The sequence below is a fragment of the Trichosurus vulpecula genome, chromosome 8 (genome assembly GCF_011100635.1).
Source record: "Trichosurus vulpecula isolate mTriVul1 chromosome 8, mTriVul1.pri, whole genome shotgun sequence".
In the NCBI taxonomy this organism is placed as follows: Eukaryota; Metazoa; Chordata; class Mammalia; order Diprotodontia; family Phalangeridae; genus Trichosurus; species Trichosurus vulpecula.
This window is the reverse complement of record NC_050580.1, coordinates 48,778,480-48,797,545: the sequence shown is the minus strand read 5'-3', so window position 1 is coordinate 48,797,545 and position 19,066 is coordinate 48,778,480. Positions and strand designations below refer to the sequence as shown.

General features: G+C 44.6%; 1 protein-coding gene across 1 annotated transcript in view; it reads left to right on the top strand.

The window, feature by feature from the left end:
• The first annotated feature begins 3,377 nt into the window (after positions 1-3,377).
• HCN4 (hyperpolarization activated cyclic nucleotide gated potassium channel 4) overlaps positions 3,378-19,066 on the top strand; it is a 127,811-nt gene continuing 112,122 nt past the window's right edge. The window contains exon 1 of the mRNA XM_036736498.1: positions 3,378-3,544. Coding sequence (XP_036592393.1) covers positions 3,378-3,544 — 167 coding nt within the window. The remainder of the gene's footprint in view (positions 3,545-19,066) is intronic.

The window sequence follows — 19,066 nt, the reverse complement described above, 5'->3', positions numbered from 1 at the left end:
GTCTGTCTGTCTGTCTATCCATCCATCCATCCATCCATCCATCCATCTATCCACCTATCAATCCATCCATCTATCCATCCATCCATCCACCCATCTATCTATCCATTCATCCATCTATGTATGTATCTATTTATTATCTATCTATCTATCTGTCTGTCTGTCTGTCTGTCCGTCCGTCCATCCATCCATCCATCCATCCATCCATCCATCCATCTATCCATCCATCCATCCATCTATCCACCTATCAATCCATCCATCTATCCATCTATCTATCTATCTATCTATCTATCTATCTATCTATCTATCTATCTATCTATCCATCCATCTATCCACCTCTCTATCCACCTATCAATCCATCCATCCATCTATCTATCTAATATGTATATATTATATGTTTGTATATGTGTTTAGTGTGTAGTGTATCTATGTATGTGTAAATGAGAGAGACAGAGAGAGAGAGAGAGAGAGAGAGAGACAGAGAGAGAGAGAGAGACAGAGAGAGAGACAGAGAGAGGGACGGAGGGAGGGAGGGAGAGAGAGAATATGTGTAATGAGAAAAGCAGTGGACTTGGAGTCAGGAGACAGTTGGTTTCAAATCCCCTGACACCTTAAGGAGAGGAAAATCACCTTACCTCTCAAAGTCTGGGTTCCCTTATTGGTTAAAATGGGGATAATATAAGGGTTGTTGTCAGACTCAAAGGAGATAATGTAGTAGAAGCACTTTGCAAACTTTAAAACTCTGTACAAATATTAGCTCTTGTTTTTCCTGTGGGTCTCAAAGGTTTTCTGGTCTTTAACAGTCACCTTTAAAAGTCCAAATATCCTAGTGAGAGGTGAAACAGGAAAGGAATACAGAGTGGACTGCTCTCTGCCCATGACAGTTCCAGCTGACCTATAGCAGGTCGGGCCTCCCTGAGCCAGTCCATACATCCTGAAAAGTGAACGGGAAGATAGCTGGAGAATTTTGCCTTGATAGGAGCAGGGAACAGGGAATATTAGTCTGGGGATTTATAGAAAACAGGAAGCCATGGAACAGTGGAAGTATTCAAGCAGAGACTTGGAGGTGAAGAAGGTGGGTTGGCCCCTGAGAATGGGGTGTTGGGAAATGTTTAACAATTGGCTCTCCAAAAGAAAAAAAAACACACTTTTAAGTTGAATCTGAATTATCAGTCTTTTCTCTATTTTCTCTTAAATCTAGACAATCAACAAAACAGTAAGTCAGGTCCTGATTTGTGGGTTTGCTAGTTTCCAAGGTGTAAAATGCTCACACGTGGCTTCTAATTTGAGCTGCCTCCTGCATACCCCTGGTTCCTGCATGATGTGAGAGGTTAGGCTGGATGGCTTCCAAGGTCATAAGATTGTAGATGGAAGAGAGCCAGCTGGAAGGGGTCATCAAGGTTATCTAGTCCAATCTAATCTTTTATAAACAATTATAATAGCCAACATTTATATAGCATTTTGAGGTTTGCAAAGCACTTTACAAATATTATCTTTTGATCTCCATAGCAATCTTGGGAAGTAGGTGCTTATTATCCCCATTTTACAGATAAGGAAACCGAGGCAGAGAGAACCTATATGACTTGCCAAGGTCACCCAACTAATAAATGTCTGAGGCTGGATTTGAACTCAAGTCTTCCAAGTCCAATCCAGAGCTGCCCAATTGCCTTCCTAGAGATCAGAAGACAGACTTAGATGGGTCAAGCGACTGCCTGAAGGTCACACAGGTACCAAATGACGGTGTGGGAACTTGAATCCAGTCTTCTGACTTCCAATCCTGCACTGTTTCCACAATATGGCACCAGTAGTGGATAGAGCACCAGCCCCAGAGTCAGAAGGACCTGAGTTCAAATCTAATCTCAGACACTTACTGGATGTGTGACCCTGGGCAAGTCATTTACCCTGATTGTTTCTAAAAAACAAAACCAAACTACATAATACTGCACTGCCCCGTAACTTTCTCTGAATTCTTCATATTTGTCATTTCTCATGGCTCAATAATATTTAATCCCATTCATATGCCACAGTTAATTTGGTCAATCTTTTGACAAGTTCTTTACATATGTCTGTTTCCTGCTAATGTATGACCAAGAGTGAGGGTTGGGTCATAACATCATAGGGCCTACAGTTGGAAAGGACAGCTGACAATATAGATGGCTAAGAGGTTTAGAGGCCAGAATGCTGTACTTGGAGCCAGGAAGGCCTAAGTTCCAAGCCAAACTCAGATACTTTCTAGCTGCGTGACTCTGGGTAAGTCACTTCCCTAAAAGGGGAATAATAGCACCTCCCTCAGAAGGTGGTTGTGAGGTTGCAATGAGATAGCGTGTGTGAAAAGCTCTCAGCACAGTGCCTGGCACACAATAGGCGCCATATAAAATGCTTATTCCTTTCCTCTCCTAAAGCTCTTCGCAAACACTGAAGTGCGATGTAAAGGCTAGATCTTATGATTTAGATCACGTTTGTCATTATATAGATGGGGAAGCATCAAAGATGCTGAGAGGTGAAGAGTCTTGCCTAAAATCGCAAGGTAAGAGGAATAGAGGCTCTATTCAAAAAGACTCTGTATTATTCTCTTCTTCTGTCATAGGATGTCAGAGCCAGAAGGGACCTCTGACAACCCAATGAAGTGGGTGTGATGAAGAAACTGAAGGAGATAAATAGACTTGCCCAGGGTCACACAGCTAGTATGTGTCTGAAGCTGGATTTGAACCCAGGTCTTCCTGGATTTTATCTTCTTCGCCACTTAGCTGTCTGTGCTCTCAGATGTTCCTTCCAACTCTAGGTCTGACGATCTGTGAGGTGCCCCTGTCTCAGTGCCCAGTTCAGTTTCTACAGGCAAATGACTCAGTGTGCAATACCGATGAGCAGTCTTGCTGCTTTCAGTGCAGGAAGGATTCTACTGCATGCCAGTGTTCCATGACCTGTGCCCCAGGGAAAGCATCAAGGCTGGAAAGTAGTTTGATGCTGTCTTAGAGAGATGCTGAGGGAAGCAAGGCTAGCGTCTTCTACAAGTTCTGACATTTGTAGTACTCTGGGGACCTGGCTGTTGGATTGGTTGTATAACTGTGTGGGGGCAGGGAGGGGGAGACAACAAGGGGAGGTCCTCATGCCCTATAGGAAGCCCAGGAGGAGGGTGGCCCTGTCAACCCTTCCTGGTGGAAGAGAGAGCAGTAGGATTCTGAGCCCCTGGACACGTGGCCCTGCGCTCTGGCCTCCTGGAGCCAGCCCAGCTGCCAGGATAAAAGGCGCGACAGAGGGCTCCTGCCCAGGGGCCAGCTTTCAGTCCATTTCCTGCTCAGCTTTGTCTCCGTTTTTTTCTTGTTTGCTATCACACACAAATTCCTCTGACAGGGTCAGTGAAGGGGGTAGTGTGGGTGGCAATGAGCAACCTGCAGCTCCAGCAGCCTGGGAGCCCAGACAAGAGGAAGCAGCTTCCACCCCACCCCCACCCCTTCCACCCCATCACTGCTGGACTTTCTCATCTGTCCCAGAGTCAGCGACGTTTGTTAATCCCTGCTGTAGCCAAGCCCTGTCGTGATCACTGCAGGTGGGTGATGGGAGTGTTGGACAGATGGAATAAACATTGACTTTGTCTTCAGAGAGCTCCCAGTCTGGTGAAGGCGATGCATCCTTGGGTGGGGAGGAGAGAAGAGGGGAAGGGAGGGGAGAACTCCCTGGTCCGATTGCCCATAACTGAGATAACTGAAAATTTTTCTTGTTTACCCTATGGCTAGGTAGGGGATCTGAGTCCCTGTCCCTCACCTTAGAAGTAAAAGACCCGGTTAGGTGGTGATTGAGAGATACAAACAGGATGTCTGGAGAACTGGGATAGGCATGTAGGCGGGCACAATGGATAGAGAGCTAGACTTGCAGACAGAAGGATTTGAATTAAGATTCTGTCTTAGACGCCTACTAGTTGTGTGACCTTGGCCAAGTCACTTAACCTCTGTCTGACTCAATTTCCTCATTTGTAAAATGGGGACAATCATAGCCACCCCATGGTTGTTTGCAAACTTTAAGGCGCTATGTAAAAACATGTCATCATTTTTGTCATCTCATCATTATCATTATTATTTTAGGTGTTGCCCAGGTAAATTGTCCAGGAGAGGCTAGGCAGGGGCTGGTGGGGGAGGGGTTGGAGATATCCCTGCTTAGAGTAGGTGATTTGTAAGTGCTTGTTGACTGACTGTAGAAGCTGAGCTCCTGGATTTGGTTGTTTTTAAGAGGTGGCCCCAGGGACGCTTTTTTGGAAGACCCCATTATGTAATGTATGTGCTAAGGAATGGAGAGAGTCCTTTTCTCAGAGGGAAGGATAGGGCCCTGGTCCCTCCCTAGTTACTTGACCTATTTTGGCCTGGCGTGGCAGGGTTGTGGAGGAAGGATTGGAGAACTATCTCTCTGGTTCTCTGAAGCCATCACTTACTTGGTAACACTGTGTAGACATGGTGTTCTAGGACTTGGGTTCAAATCCTGATTTTGTCATTACCCATATGACCTTGGGCAGGTCACTTAACCTCTCCATTTTCACATCCTGAAAAGGAAGAAGTTGGAATTGAAGATATTCTTTGAGAGCCTTTCTGGCTCTAAATCTACAATCCCATGACCTGGGTTCAAATTGACCTCTTCTACTTACTATTCATGCAATGCCAGTTGACGTAACTCTTCTGGGCCTCAGTTCCTTTGTCCGTAAAATATAAAAGGTTAGATAGCATGGCCTCTGAGATCCCCTTCATCTCTAGCTCAATAATACTATGACTTGGATAACTAAGCCTGGCAGGAAGAGTTAGGGGTGAATGTCAGAGTTAAAGATTTGCCAGAAAGACTGAGCTTGGCTTGAAGGAAGGAGCTGTGAACTGGGCATAAATAGACCTTGGTTCTGGTCAATTCATTTTAGTCCTGGCACCCCAGAGATCTCAGACCCATGCAACCTTGGGCAGGGAAGTTACTTCACTAGTTATACATCAGCCACATCTGCCGAAGGGTCCTATTAATCCCTGCCTCAGCTCATACCTGGGTGTCTATCAGGGAATCTACTTAGAGACTGTTTCTCCTTGGGGAAACTGTTTCAGCTTCTCCAGCCCCTAAGGCACTTCTGCCACCTTTTCCTTGGCCAAGTTAATTCTGGTGACTGTCTCCTTGCTATTAAAATTCACATCAAGATAAATAACTAATAGAGAAGCTATTTGCTGCTTAATTATTTTTTAACTTAAAGAGAATTCTTCATTAGCCTGGGGGTGACCTGGCAGAGCTTTCTGCTTTGGAAAATGCAGAGCTCCCTCAGTAAGAGAATAAACAAGGAGGGGTGGAGAGAAGCACCATATCGTCCCCACTCCAATGTGCCAGTTTCCTTAAGGAAATGGATAGCCTTCTCCCAGAGAAGCCACTCGGTCTGAGCTGGGCTACTGCGGCATAGGGCTGATTTTTCCAAGCATCCAGTCTGGGGGCACCTAGCCTTGAAAAATATTTTGCTGGCATAGAGGAGGGGACTAAAAGGATCTTAATCCTTATGAAACTCTGCTCAAGCCTAGGTCTGACCATGTCATCTCCCTACTAATAAACTTCAGTGGTTCTCTGTTATGTCCAGGATCAATGAGAAAGTCCTTTGGGATTTGAAGCTCTCCACAATCTGGCCCCATCCTGCCTTTCCAGTTTTATACTTTACTCCTCTCCAAGCTCTCAAAGATCCAGAAATTCTGGCTCCTGGAACATGTGCCTCATTTCCAGTCTCCAGGGTCTTGAATTGGCTGTCCCTCCTGCCTGGAGTGCCTGCCCAGATTCCTTCAAGTCTCAGCCCAAATTCCATCTTTGTAGGCGGCTAGAACCTTCCCCACAAGGTCACATTTCACCTACACCATATGTTGTCTCATCCATGTTCTACTGCGGGGCGGGGACCATGTTTTCACCTTCCTTTGTATCCCAATGATTAGCATGGTGCCTGATACATAGTAACTGCTTGGCACACCCTGGTTGACGGATTCCTCGTGGCCTGGCGTCAGAGTAGGGGCATGTCTGGATCCCTAGGCCTCATGACCTGTGTTACCTTGGAGGAGGGCCTCAAAAACTGAGCCTCAGTGTCCTGAAATCAGGTCAAGTCAATAAGCAGGCACTATGCCAAGTGCTGGGAATGGAAAAAAGGCAAAAAACCAACTCCTACCCTCAAGGAGCTCACGTCTAATGGGAGAGATAACAAGTAAACAATTACGTACAAACAAGAAAAGTAGAAAGGAAGGAAATGGAGGAAAGGTAGAAGATTAAGGAAAATGGAGAAAGGCTTTAGCAGAAACATGAAGGAAGCCAGGGAAGCAAGTAGATGAGGATGAGGAGGGAGAGAGTTCCACCCAGTGAAAATGCAGGGGATTGAAAGCTGGAGCATTATGTGTAAGGAAGAGCAAGAAGCAGGGTGTAAGAAGACTGGAAATGTGGGAAGGGGCCAGGTTATGAAAGACTTTCGGAGCCAAACAGAGGGTTAATATATATTTGATCCCAGAAATAATAGGGAGCCACTGGAGTTTCTTAAATAGGAGACAAGAGTAACATGGTCAGACTCATGCTTTAGGAAGATCAATCAACAGCTAGATGTTAAAGGGAAAAAAAGTGTAGAGCTGAGGCAGAGACCCACCAACACGGCTGCTGTGGCAATAACCCAGGTATGAGACAACAAAGGGTTGGATCAGGGTGGTGACACTGTCAGAGAAAAGAAGGGGGCAGATAGGAGGTATGTTACTAAGATAAAAATTAAGGAATATGCAGCAGATTGGACATGGGGAGTGAGAGAAAGAGAGAGAGAGAGAGAAAGAGAGAGAGAGAGAGAGAGAGAGAGAGAGAGAGAGAGAGAGAGAGAGAGCAAAATTGCTAATAACACCTGGACCCAGAGATCATGCCTCTTCTTCTTAGGCAGCTGGGTGTCATGCTAGGCCCAGAGTCAGAAAGTCCTGAGTTCAAATCCAGCTACCTGTGTGACCCTTGGCAAATCACTTAATCTCTTTTTGCCTCAGCTTCCTTAACTGTAAAATGTGGATAATAACACTTTTCTTGCAGGGCTGTGAGGACCAAGTGAGATAATATTTCTAAAGTGCTTAGCATGGTGTCTGGCACATAGTAGGCACTACATACATGCTAGTTATTATTTATCATCATCATCATCATCGTCATCATCATCTCCCCCTGAGCTGCGCACAGGGTTCACTGACAAACAATACCCAATTAATTGCAGCAAGACACAGTGTTGATTCATCTGAGTTTGGGGCTGGGCTTCCCTGCCCTGGAAGGACACAGGAAGATTTCTTACAAGGGGAAGGTCCCTGGGGTTGTCCTGAGTGGAAGATCATCTTCCCTAAAGCAGGGAGCTATGACAAGTGGGATGTGACAGACAGAAGAGAAAATCAAGCTGAGGCTGGGACTGAAAAAAGAATCTACCTTTTCTAGTCTGTGGATCTTGAGTAGGGCCAATTAATCTTTCTTTATTAACTTATTACAGAATAGGATTAATGATGCCCAGGTCACGATATGGACTGGTTGCCATGTGGGCCAATCAGCATTGCACTGAGTAGAATAGGCTTTCAGCCTGATTTAGTCTGGCTTCAGCCACAGACTGAAATTTCATCACAGGATCGTAGATTTAGAGCTGGAAGGACCTTGGAGACCATTGAGTCCAATTATCTCAATTTGCGGATGAGGAAACAGGCAATATTTGAATTCACCATCTTCCAGACTCCAAGCTCCAAGCCCAGTATTCCGGTATAAATTGTCTCCGTATCCAGACATCAGACTGACCCCAATCCCAGTCACAGATTAAACTCCTAACTCTGGTTACAAACTAACCTCTGATGCTTACTCTCTATGTGACCTTGGACAAATCCTTTTACTTACTTGGGCTTTGTTTTCCCAATCATTGTTGATAAATCTTTAAAATGGGGGGATTAACCCAGATGGCCTCTGAGGTTGCTTCCAACTTTAAATCTATGATCCTATGATCTCTAACCCAAGTTTCAGACTCGGTCCCTAACACCAGCCAAAGTCCCTAACCCTGGCCACAGGTAACCCCTGACTCTGGTGACAACACCCTGGCCATAGGTTTGACAGAGCCATCTTACAACTAAATGTGTCATCAGTCATAGTTGGGGGGACTGAGGACCACCCCTGCTGCTGGTGGCAATTCAAAACACATGTTCCACTGTGTCAGAGACGTGGTTACTATACAAAGGACTTCCCCAGCTGACTGTCAGGGGTGGGGATGTGGGGGAGGTGAGTTTCGTCTGCAAAGCCCTCTGTAAGCAGATTGTGTGTTAGAGATCTGGATCTCAATCCTTGGACATTCTCAGGGTACCCTGAACTGTGCAGACATCCCCATGGATCTAGAGGTTTTCATTCCTAGGTACACTTGAATGACTTCCCAAGGGTAGGGGTAGGGAAGAGAGAAATGTTGAGGGAGGGTGAAGAAGCTATGAATTCAGGGACAAAGCTGAAAGCAAAGAAGCCAGCCTGGACTTGTTTCTGTCCTCTGAGAGAGAGAACAGAATCTAGCCTAATTGTCAGCAGCAGTTCTGCTCTGAGTAGGGCAACGGAGAAAGCACTGGAATTGGAGTCAGAGGACAGGAATTGGAGCCCAAGGAGGGTTTGCCAGCTTTGTGATCTTGGATAGAGAAAGCAGAACGACTCAATTTCTAGTTAATGGTTGTGTTTTTTGACAAGGAAAAGAAAGTTCAACTCGAAAAGCAAACATGTGTAAAAGGATCCAGAAATAAAACGAAATCCAGAATGCCTGTTTGTCTGCAAAAAGACTTCTCCAGTCTTCTTTTCCCCCACCAATTTATCCTGTATACATCTTGTATGTACATAGTCATTTGCACATTATTCTCCCCCATTAGAGGGTAAGCTCCTTGAGGGCAGGGAGATTTTTGCCTTTATTTGTATCTATAGTGTTTAGCAAGGTTCCTGGTGCAAAGTAAATGCTTAATAAATGCTCCTTCACTGCCTGATTAGCAGGTTCACTGCAAGGATATGTTGTAGATGTGATGTATCTTACCAGCTAGGATTTTGATATAATGCCTCATAATGCTTCATAACGTCTTTTTGGATAAGATGGAAAAATATAGTCTGGAAGATTGTGCCATTAGGGGAATTTAGTGCTGGTTGATATCAACCTGGAAGGAGACATCTAATGACATACCATAGCATTCTATCTGGTTCAATATTTTTATGAATTATTTGGATGAAGACATAGAGGGCCTCTGTATTAAATTTGCAGATAATGCAAAGCTAGGAGAGATAATTAAATGTTGAATGATGGAATGTAGATTTGAAAAACATCTGTATGGTATGGCACAGTATACCAAGACGAAATTTAGCAGGATAAATGTAAATGCCTGCACTTTCAGTTTTCAAAAAATTCCATTTAATAAAGGGTGGAACTTACACAGTTCTTATGGACAAAAATATAGGAAGTCTAATTTATTCACTCTGAGACAGCACCCATGTCTTAGAAGTCAAGAAAACTAAAATGATCTCTGTTGCATTAATAGAAATAGTGTCAGATTGAAAGAAGTAACCTCATCCACCAGCCTCTGTGCTGGGCAGACCATTTGAGCATCTGGTCCAGTTCTGCAGAGACCACAGGACAAGGGAGACATTGATAAGCTCGAGCTTGTTCAGAGGAAGAAAGTCAGGACAGTAAAGGGTCTGAAGAACATGATAACAATATTAGTTGTATTAGTCACTTTACGTTCCTATGGTATTTGAGAGTTTTCAAAGCATTTTTCCATACATTGCCTCATTTGATTCACCAACCCTGAGACAGAAGCAGGATTAGATTAAGATCCCTAGTGTACAACTAAAGAAACAGACTTGGCAAAATTAAGTGACTTGTATAATGTTGCTTTGGACAAAGCTAGTAAATATTTAAGCTGGGACTAGAACCTCAAGGCATTCCTTCCTTCCTTCCTTCCTTCCTTCCTTCCTTCCTTCATTCCTTCCTTCCTTCCTTCATTCAATCAGTCAGTCAATAGGAATTTAAGACTAATACTTAAGTGCCAGGTGCTGTTCTAGGTGCTGGAGACACAAGGACCTAAGCAAGCAGTCCCTCATCTCCTGGCTCTTATATTCTAGTGGCAGAAAGAAAGAAAACAAAAATATACACAAAGGAAACACAAATTAATGGAATAGGCAGCAGGATGTTAAGCATAGGGTGCTGAATTAGGAGGCAGGAAAATCCAGGTTCAAATACCCCATCTCCAATGCTTACTACCTGTGTGACTCTGGGTAAGTGGCTTTACCACTCTGTTCCTTGGTTTCCTCATACGTAAAATCTATTATCCTAATTTGTCTTTAGACTGCAGGTCTGGCCCTCAGTTCACTTCTCTCTCCTGCCTCTCACCATGTCTTAAGGGACATCTAAAGACATTGGGGGAGGGGGTGGATAGTTAGCCTGGAGAAAACTTAGAGAAGACACAAGTACCGTCTCAAAATATCTGAAGCAAAGTTATGTGGAAGAGGAATTATACATCTTCTGTGTGACTCCAGAGGGTAGAGCTAGGAGTAGTGAGTGGAAATTACAGGAAGGCAAATTTTGGCTCAATGGAAGGAAGGACTTCCTATTAGAGCTGTCTGAAAATGGCTGCCTCCTGAGGCAGCAGCTTTCTCATCACTGGAAGCATCTGAGTAGAGTCTGCACACCATCACCCCCACCCCCTTCCATCTCTGGTCAGGCAGAGGTTACAGAGGTAATTTCTCTACTGGGAGTAGAAGAAGGGGAAGGCACTGGATTGGGTGACCTCTGAGGTATCTTTCAACTTTGGGAATCCATGAGTCAGTGATTTATCATAGGCCCCTCAATTCTGAGCATCCTGCAAAAGTGGAACTGGTCTTTGCTGTCAGATCAGTAGTTCCTAAGTAGGTCACCTGAGATATGGAGTGGAACTGTAGCTCAGGTGAGCCCCCCCCCCAGACTGGGGGCCAGACCTCTCTCTGCTGAGCCAGCCTGATCCACCAGGAAATCATTGGCTTGCCAAGTCACTGGACTGGAGAAACTCAGAGAGGAAAGGAAAGTGGAGGAGAAGGGAGAAGATTTTAATCTTTGCCTGAGCTAGGTCCTCCACCTAAGGGCATAGCCTGTAGCTGCTCCATACCTGGCAAATAAAGGCAAGTGCCATCTTTTAGTTAATGAGATAATGACTTCTCTTAGCTGCTGATCTCAAAGCACTTCAGTAATGCTCTCAACCATAGAAGTTGAGTCAAGGGCTGACCCTGCACAAATCTATAAGGCCCATCCATTTCTCTAGTTTCTCTGCTCTTTTATATTTCCTGTGCCCCCTGCCCACCTACTACCATCTTATTATCCACTTTTTCTTCTGGGGAGGGTCAACCTCATTCTCACTGAAGCATGAGACACAGAATACCTTCATCCTGGTAGGTTTCAATTACAAGAGAAGAGTCTAGAAGGTCAATGAGGAACCCAATAGGAAGAAGCTCTAATTGGAGAATGACAGGCACTGTGGCAGAGTAGTGCAAAAGAAATCTTTAGGCAGGGAGGGCCTTTGCACCCTCCACCCCCTCCTTCCTGTCACATAGGCTTCAGTCTACTTTTTCTGTGGCTAGGCTCTCTCCTTCTTCCAGCCAGTTGCCATCATTCCGGTTCCTCTTGGTTCTTAGATTTTACTTTTGCTCTGGGAGCATGAAGAATTAATCATAGTGTCAAAGGATAAAAGATTTAGGGCTGGAAGGGACTGTAGAGCCCACCTAGTCCAGCCCCCTCATTTGAAAACTAAAACTCAGAAAGGCTAAGTGTATCTTGGTGGTGGTCACACATCTAGTGAGTGTCAGAGGCAGAATTTGACTTTACATCTGTCTGACTCCAAGTCCAGCACTGTAGCTATCCACTATGCCATGTTGCCTCTCCAGTCAATCAATCATCAGAAATTCCCAGCTAAGTGTCCTGCTGCCTTAGGAGCTGTTGTATGAATTGCTGCCTAGAGTCAGACAGTTTTCTGACCTCAGACTCTCCAATTTCTGCCTCTGCTATATTCAGAGCTGTCTCTGCACTGCACCCTTCATATCCAATGCTTATGCTTCTCTCTACAGTTTCTTCACTGTGTTTCCCCACTCCAGCACCTCGAATGCCCCATACCTCTTCTCTGCCTATTCCTCTAACTATCCCCAAGATCAAATCTAAACTCTATTGTCTCCCAAGGTCCAACTCAAGGGCCACCTCCTCCATGAGTCCTTCCTCAACTGCTCCTCTGAACTTCTCTAAAGTAAAAGGAATCCAGTGTCATCATGAATGGCATGGTGATGGACTATATTAACACTTGGGTGTCTTCATACTTCAAGTAGAGGGAGGGATAATTATTGTAGAAGAAGCTTTACTTCACGACTGAGTTTGAGGTTAGCACTCTACAGCTTCCTGGGGTCAGGAGTGTCTTGAAGCTAGGCCTTGAAACCCCTCATACCACCGTTCAGCCCTTATAGGCAGACCCTATGAATAGAATAGAAGAAATATTTATTAAGTGCTCACTCTTTAACAAGCATGATGCAAGGCACTGATGTCATAAATAGAAAAATGAGATAGTTCTTGTTCTTAATGAGCTCACATTCTAATTAGGGGACAGAATACCTATGGAACCCCTTCCTTGGATTTTTCACCTCTTCCAGAGAACTTTGATGCATGGCACATACAAGCATCCAAACACATAGCTTTTTCATTTCTCCTAGTTTTTGACCCTTTCTCTATGTCCCTTTTTTTTCCTTTCACCCCTCCCTCTATAGCCCAATCTCGGATTTCCCTGGGGACTCATCCTATCGGAGAAAGCTAGGTTACTTATCTGAAATGCCTGCCTTCCACATACTACCTTATCCCCCACACCTATATCCACAGGAGTTGTCTTTTCTGGAAGTACTTTAAAAGCAAGGGGTCCCGGGAAGGGTCAGCTCTATCTCCCAGTCTGATAGGTGTCTGGAGCTACAGAAAAGGGAGGTCACAGATGAAGTGGGAGAAAGGCCAAGGAATCCATCCAGGAGAGGAGGGGGGTGTTGCCTGACAAGGGGTGGCCAGGCTCCATGTATAACAAATGTCCAGCCTTCTCATCCGAGGTGTGGGCCTAAAGATGAAAGATGACAGAAAATTCGACTGAGGACTTGGGTTCCTCATCTTGGCTTTGCCTGTGACTATGTGATTCTGGACAAATCACTTAACTTCTCTGGGACTATTTTCTTGGCTGGGGAATGACATGGTTTGGTAGACTGTCCCCAGACTGAGGGAAGTGATATTTTTACTAGACTGAAGGAGGTGATATTTTTACTACACTGGGCACTAGTCAGACATCTAGAATATTCCATTTGTTGCTGATCACCATATTTTAGGAAGGACATTGACAGGCTAGAAAGAGTCTAGGGGAGCACAGCTGAAATGGTAAAGGGACTGGAAACCAGGTGTCACAAGGATCAGTTGAAAGGACATGGGGACAGATGACCTAGAGATGAGATAACTTAGAAAGGCCAGAGAGCTGGCATAAGAACTATTAGACCCCTTCCCATTGAGCTCCAGAGCAGAAGGCTATAGGACCGATGATCAGTGAGGACAAGAATTAAGGAGGCAGACTTTATTTCAATGTGAAGAAGTATGTCTTCAATTAGAGTTACTTGAAAGTGAATGGGCTGCTTCATGAGATAGTAAATTCCTTGTCATGGAAGGTGTGGCATAGTGAATTGGGCTTAGACTTAGGAAAACCTGGATTCAAATCCTGCTTCTGACACTGATTAGCTATGTGTCTCTGGGTAAATCACATGACCTTTCTGTGCTTCAGTTTGGATTCTGATGGATTCAGGTGTTAGATTCTGATGGCTTTTGAAGTTCTAAATCTATGACTCTATAAACAGAGGCTAAACAACCATTTATCAGGGGTGTAAATCAGGTAAAGGGGTTGGACTGAATGGACTCTCAAGCTTCTTTTCAACTTGGAGATTTTGTGAATTTATAAGTAGCCTCTTCTGGGACTCTCACTGGAAGTAATCTCTGGAAAAATTCTTAAAGAGGAAGAATCAAAATGGGATTTCCCCTCCCTCTCCAAGTTGATCAAGCTTGTTTTCAGTCAATCAACAAACATTTATTAATCACCTGCTGTGTGCCAGGAATTGTGCTAGATGCAGAAGATACAAAAAGATTGAGATAATTCCTACCCTCAAGGACTTATATTCTACAGGGATCTTCCCAGGATACCAGATCCCTGGGATGAGTCCATCAGGAGTTCAAGCCCCTAATACTCCTTTCTCCTGAGAAAAAGGCCCGTAAGGCAGAATGCCTCCATTATCTCCTGGGGCAAAGACCCTATTGCTTCCTGGGGTGAAGGGAGGAGGGCTTTCTGAGGGATGGTCCTGTTTATTGCACTCCCACAGTTAGATGGCTTTAAAAAAACTTCCTGTAGATTAATTCATTGCATCATAAATTTAGAGGTGGAAGGACTTTTGGGGTCATCTACTCTAAAGCCCTCAATTTACAGCTGAGGAAACTGAGTCTCAGACATTTGTTCAAGGTCACATGTGTCGTAAATGGCTGAACTACCCCTGTGACTTCAAATCTAGCTTATTTTACAGCATCAGCTCACCTACTTTCAGCCGATCTTCTCATCCCCAATCAGAAGCTAACACCAGTCAGGGATCAGCCTCCTAGACCAATTTTTGCTCAAGACAAAGGGTGTGGTGGTGGGGAGAATGCCGGCTTTGAGTCAGAGGACCTGAGCTTTCTTCCCAGCTCTGCTACTAATACCCCATGTGACTTTGAGCCAACCACTTTTCTTCTCTGGCCTTCATTTGCTTCTGTAAAATGAAGGAGTTGGACTAGGTGATCTCTAAAGTCCTTTCCAGTTCTGACTCATCCAGTCTATGATTCTATCACCAAGGACTTTGTTTCAAAATGGGGGGAGGAGGAGGAGTGTGAAGGGATGGGAGGGGGAAAATCCAAACACAAAAACCACTAGAAAATAAGCAAACTCCACCCCTACCCCCAGTGATAAAAACCCCTTCCAGCCCTTTCCCCATTACTCACAACCAGGCAACATGTGTATTTTTATCCACACACTAGTCTAAATAAATCCTGCCACCTCATCTTGCTACTGAAGCCCCTGGGGCCCAGGAAGTAGAATTGTGTGGCTCCTTTGGAGTGACTGGATGCTGGAAGGGCTGGGGCCAAGCCGTGTTGGGATGGGGAAGAGTCAGCAGATGCCAGAGTTAAAATAAAGTGTCACATTCACATGTATTGGGGGAGGGGGACCGCACTGCTAAGGAGGAGGGTAGATGTGGGATGTCTGTCTGGATGGGTCTCCATCCCTGGGTCTCCTCAGGGAAGATTTTCACAGCCTTTGAGTGCCATACCACCAGCCTCATGCCATAGCCAGAGTTCTCAAGATTGTGCCAGAGGTCTCAGGACCCCACAGAAATCCCAATGTTAAGAGCTTTCTATTGCACTAGCATCAGAGCCCAGTGTCCTCCAAAGATAGGTAAAAGTGGGGTGGAGGGAGGGAAAGAGAATGGAATGGTCCTAACCCTCCCTTGCCCCATCTTATAGCTCTGGCTCAGATCAAAGGCTCTAGGGAGAGGCTCTCATTCCACCTTTCCTGCCATGCCTACCTGCAGTGTAAATCCAGTAGGAAGTAATCAGATGTGATACAAAGAATACTGGGATTTGGATTCCGGAGAGCTGGGTTCCAATCTTAATTTTGCTACTTAATACTTGTGTGACTTTGAATGAGTCAATTAACCTCTTTGGGCCCAAGTTTCCTACTCTGTAAAGTGAAAGGGTTGTACTAGATGACCAATAAGGTGTCATTTAGCTACATTTATGATCCTGTGACCCCTTTAGCTCTAGTACCTAGGACAGAGCAAGTCACATTGTGGGACAATAGAAAAAAGACCAGCTCTAGAGTCAGAAAACCTAGGCTTAAATCACACATCTGACCTTTCCTGGTGTGCCAGCTTGGCCAGTTAGCCTCTCCCAGTCTCCATTTTGTCTCCCATCAAATGAGAAGGCTGGACTAGGTGGCCTCTGAGGTCTCTCCTCTTTGAGCTGAGAGACCCAATTGATCTTGTTCAGCTTTCCCAACTCTAAAGAATGTTGTCAAGAGGATGTACCCATCATTCAACCGTGGTAATTCAATTCAGCAGGAATCCTCCTGAGGGTCTCGCCCCACATTCCCCATTACGGGGGGAGAACAGCAGAGAAGGCTGATCTCTGCCCGCTTAGAGGGAGAGAACACATGCCCCCACATCCTAGACTTATATTTGATGAATTCAGGGTGCTAGCTCTAGGCAGGAAAGGAAAGGAAAGGAAGACTCTTCTGAACACATTCAACACAGGTCCCTTTCCCCAGGCTCAACAGCCCCCACCCCTACCCCATATTCCTAGACCAGCTCCAGCTGGATTGGACCATAAAAGAATTCCACCTTCTTCCCTCCCCTCCACCACCCCCACCTGCCAGGTTGGTCAAGGGGAGGGGAGGAAACAAGGCTTGAAGGGCAATTCCACAGGATCTGTGGGAGAAAGCAGATGTTCCAGGTGGTGTCTCGTCAGTAAAAAGGGTGGGGAAAGAAATGCATAATCCTGTGCTGCCAAAACCAGCCAGCATCACTTCTGCCCTAGACAACTGAGAGAACTGGATGCCAAGAAACAGCTCCTTCTGGCTTCCTCAGTGTGCCAACAGAGGAAGAGGGCAGTACCTCTTTCACACTTCTTTCGATCCAACTAGCTGTGTGACATTAAGCAAGTCGCTTAACCTTTCCAGGCCTTGCTTTTCTCACCTATAAAATGAGAGGATTGGCATACATGAACCTAATGTCACTTTCAGTTCTAAATTCCATGGTCTTTATGATCCTACCAACCCCATTCACTGACCAGTGTCATTCCCTAGTGAAGTGTGTGTGTGTGTGTGTGTGTATATGTGTGTGTGTGTGTATGAATGAGTGTATGTGTGTGTGTGAGTGTGTGTATGTGTGTGTGTGTGTGTGTGTATGGGGGAAGGGGGGAGACACCGGGATTAGACATCAACTCTCGCAAACAAGGCTTAAACAGAGGAGAAAGGCTTGTACAAACATCTGTTCTAGGAAGAGGTGGCCTACCCCTCATCCTGTCTCCAAGCAGGGGGAGGATGTGGTAATTTTGTAAGCAAGATTTTTTTTAATTAAAGAAAATTCATAAGGGCAGGTAGGTGGCTCAGTGGATAAAGTATGGGCCCTGGAGTCAAGAGACCTGAGTTCAAATTCGACCTTAGACACTTACTAGCTTTGTGACCCTGGGCAAGTCACTTAACCTTGATTGCCTCCAAAAAATTAACCTTTCTCCCCCCACCCTCCCTTCATTAAAAATAAAGAAAGACAAAAACCTCAGGACAAACCTGCGTAGTCAAGCAAAACAAATTCCCTACATTGGCTGTGTCCAAAAACATGTTTTTCAGTTAGCACCTCTCTGTCAGGAGGTGGATAGCCTGCCTCAAAATCAATCCTCTGGAATGATGGTTAGTCTTTGCCAAGTTGATCAGAGCTCTTAAGTTTGTCAAAGTTGTTTGTCTTTACCGAGTTGTTCTTATATAAATTGTTCTCCTGGTTCTGCTCCCTTCATTTTACGTCAATCACGTAAGTCTTCTCAGGTTCTACATCATTTCTTACAACAGAATAGTATTCCATTACATTCACGTAACATAATTTGTTCAGCCATCCCCCAATTGATGGGTTCCTTTGTCACCAGAAAAAGAGCTGTTAAAATATTTTTGTGCTTTTTGGAGTATATTGTTCTCTTTAGAGTATAGACCTAGTAATGGTTCCTTTAGGTCAAAGGAAGGCATTAGAAACGTTTCAGGCATAGCTCCAAATTGCTTTGCAGAATGGCTAGACCAATTCACAGCAACCCAACAGGGCATTGATGTGTTTTCCCACAGCTGGGAAGGATATGTTCATTGCAGGGATTGCTCAAGGTTCATTTAGCTCCTTCGGTGCCATCTTGGACCTCTGGACCCAGAGGAGGAAAAGCCAATCATCAGAGTTACAGGAGGAACACCAGTCCAGTGGACTAAGGTGGTCAAAGCCATAACCCTCTCCCAAATCCCTTAGTTCTGACCTGTTGGGGAGTTCATTTTGCCTAGTCTCGAGAGGATGTGTCCTTCACTTCTTCCCTGTTTGAACTCTATTTTGGCTGACTCATTGCTTCCCTCTTTGCTATAAGCGAGCCCTAACTTCTGCCCCTCTTCTAACCCAGTGCCTGACAGCTACGGCATAAATTTGTAATATTGTACTCCCAAGCAATTCCAACAGCACCCTGGAAAACTCCCCACCAAGAGCTATGTTCCTGGTCCCAAATCTGGGCTGAGTCAAGCAAGAAAGAGTAAGTTATCACTTTCATCAACATAGCTGTTATTACTACAGTTATCACCACCCATGTCATCATCATTATAACAAACATATCACTATCACTACCATCATAAGAAACATCAGCATCGCTCTTATTGCCAGCATCATTACTGTCCCCATTATCAGCTCCATTCCCATCACTGATATCAACATTACCATGAACACCATTATCCTCAATGTCAATATCACAGTTATTGCCACAATCATCATCACCACTATCACCTCCATCACCATCACCATGGTCAATATCATGTCATCACCACAATCATTCTCAATATCGATGTCATTATTATCATCGGTATCATCGTTATCACCACCATCATCACTTCCATCATGCTCACCATCATTGTCATTGTATTCAATCCATCATATTCAATTAAATAAGTATTTATTAGACACCTGCTATATATAATACACATTGTTTAGTGGATAGAGTGTAGGGATTGGAGTCAAGAAGATCTAATCTCAAATCCATACCTTGGATCCTTTTATTAGTTTTGTGTCTCTGAGCAAGTCACTGAACCTCCTTAGGACTTGCTATTACATCATAAAGAGTTACAGGAGTTCCTATATTTATGAGCGCCCTATGCTGAGATATCATATATCCTTTCTATTTGATTATTAGGTCACCATACCAGGTTTTGGGGATACAAAAACAAAATTAAATTCTCAAGGAGCACAGATT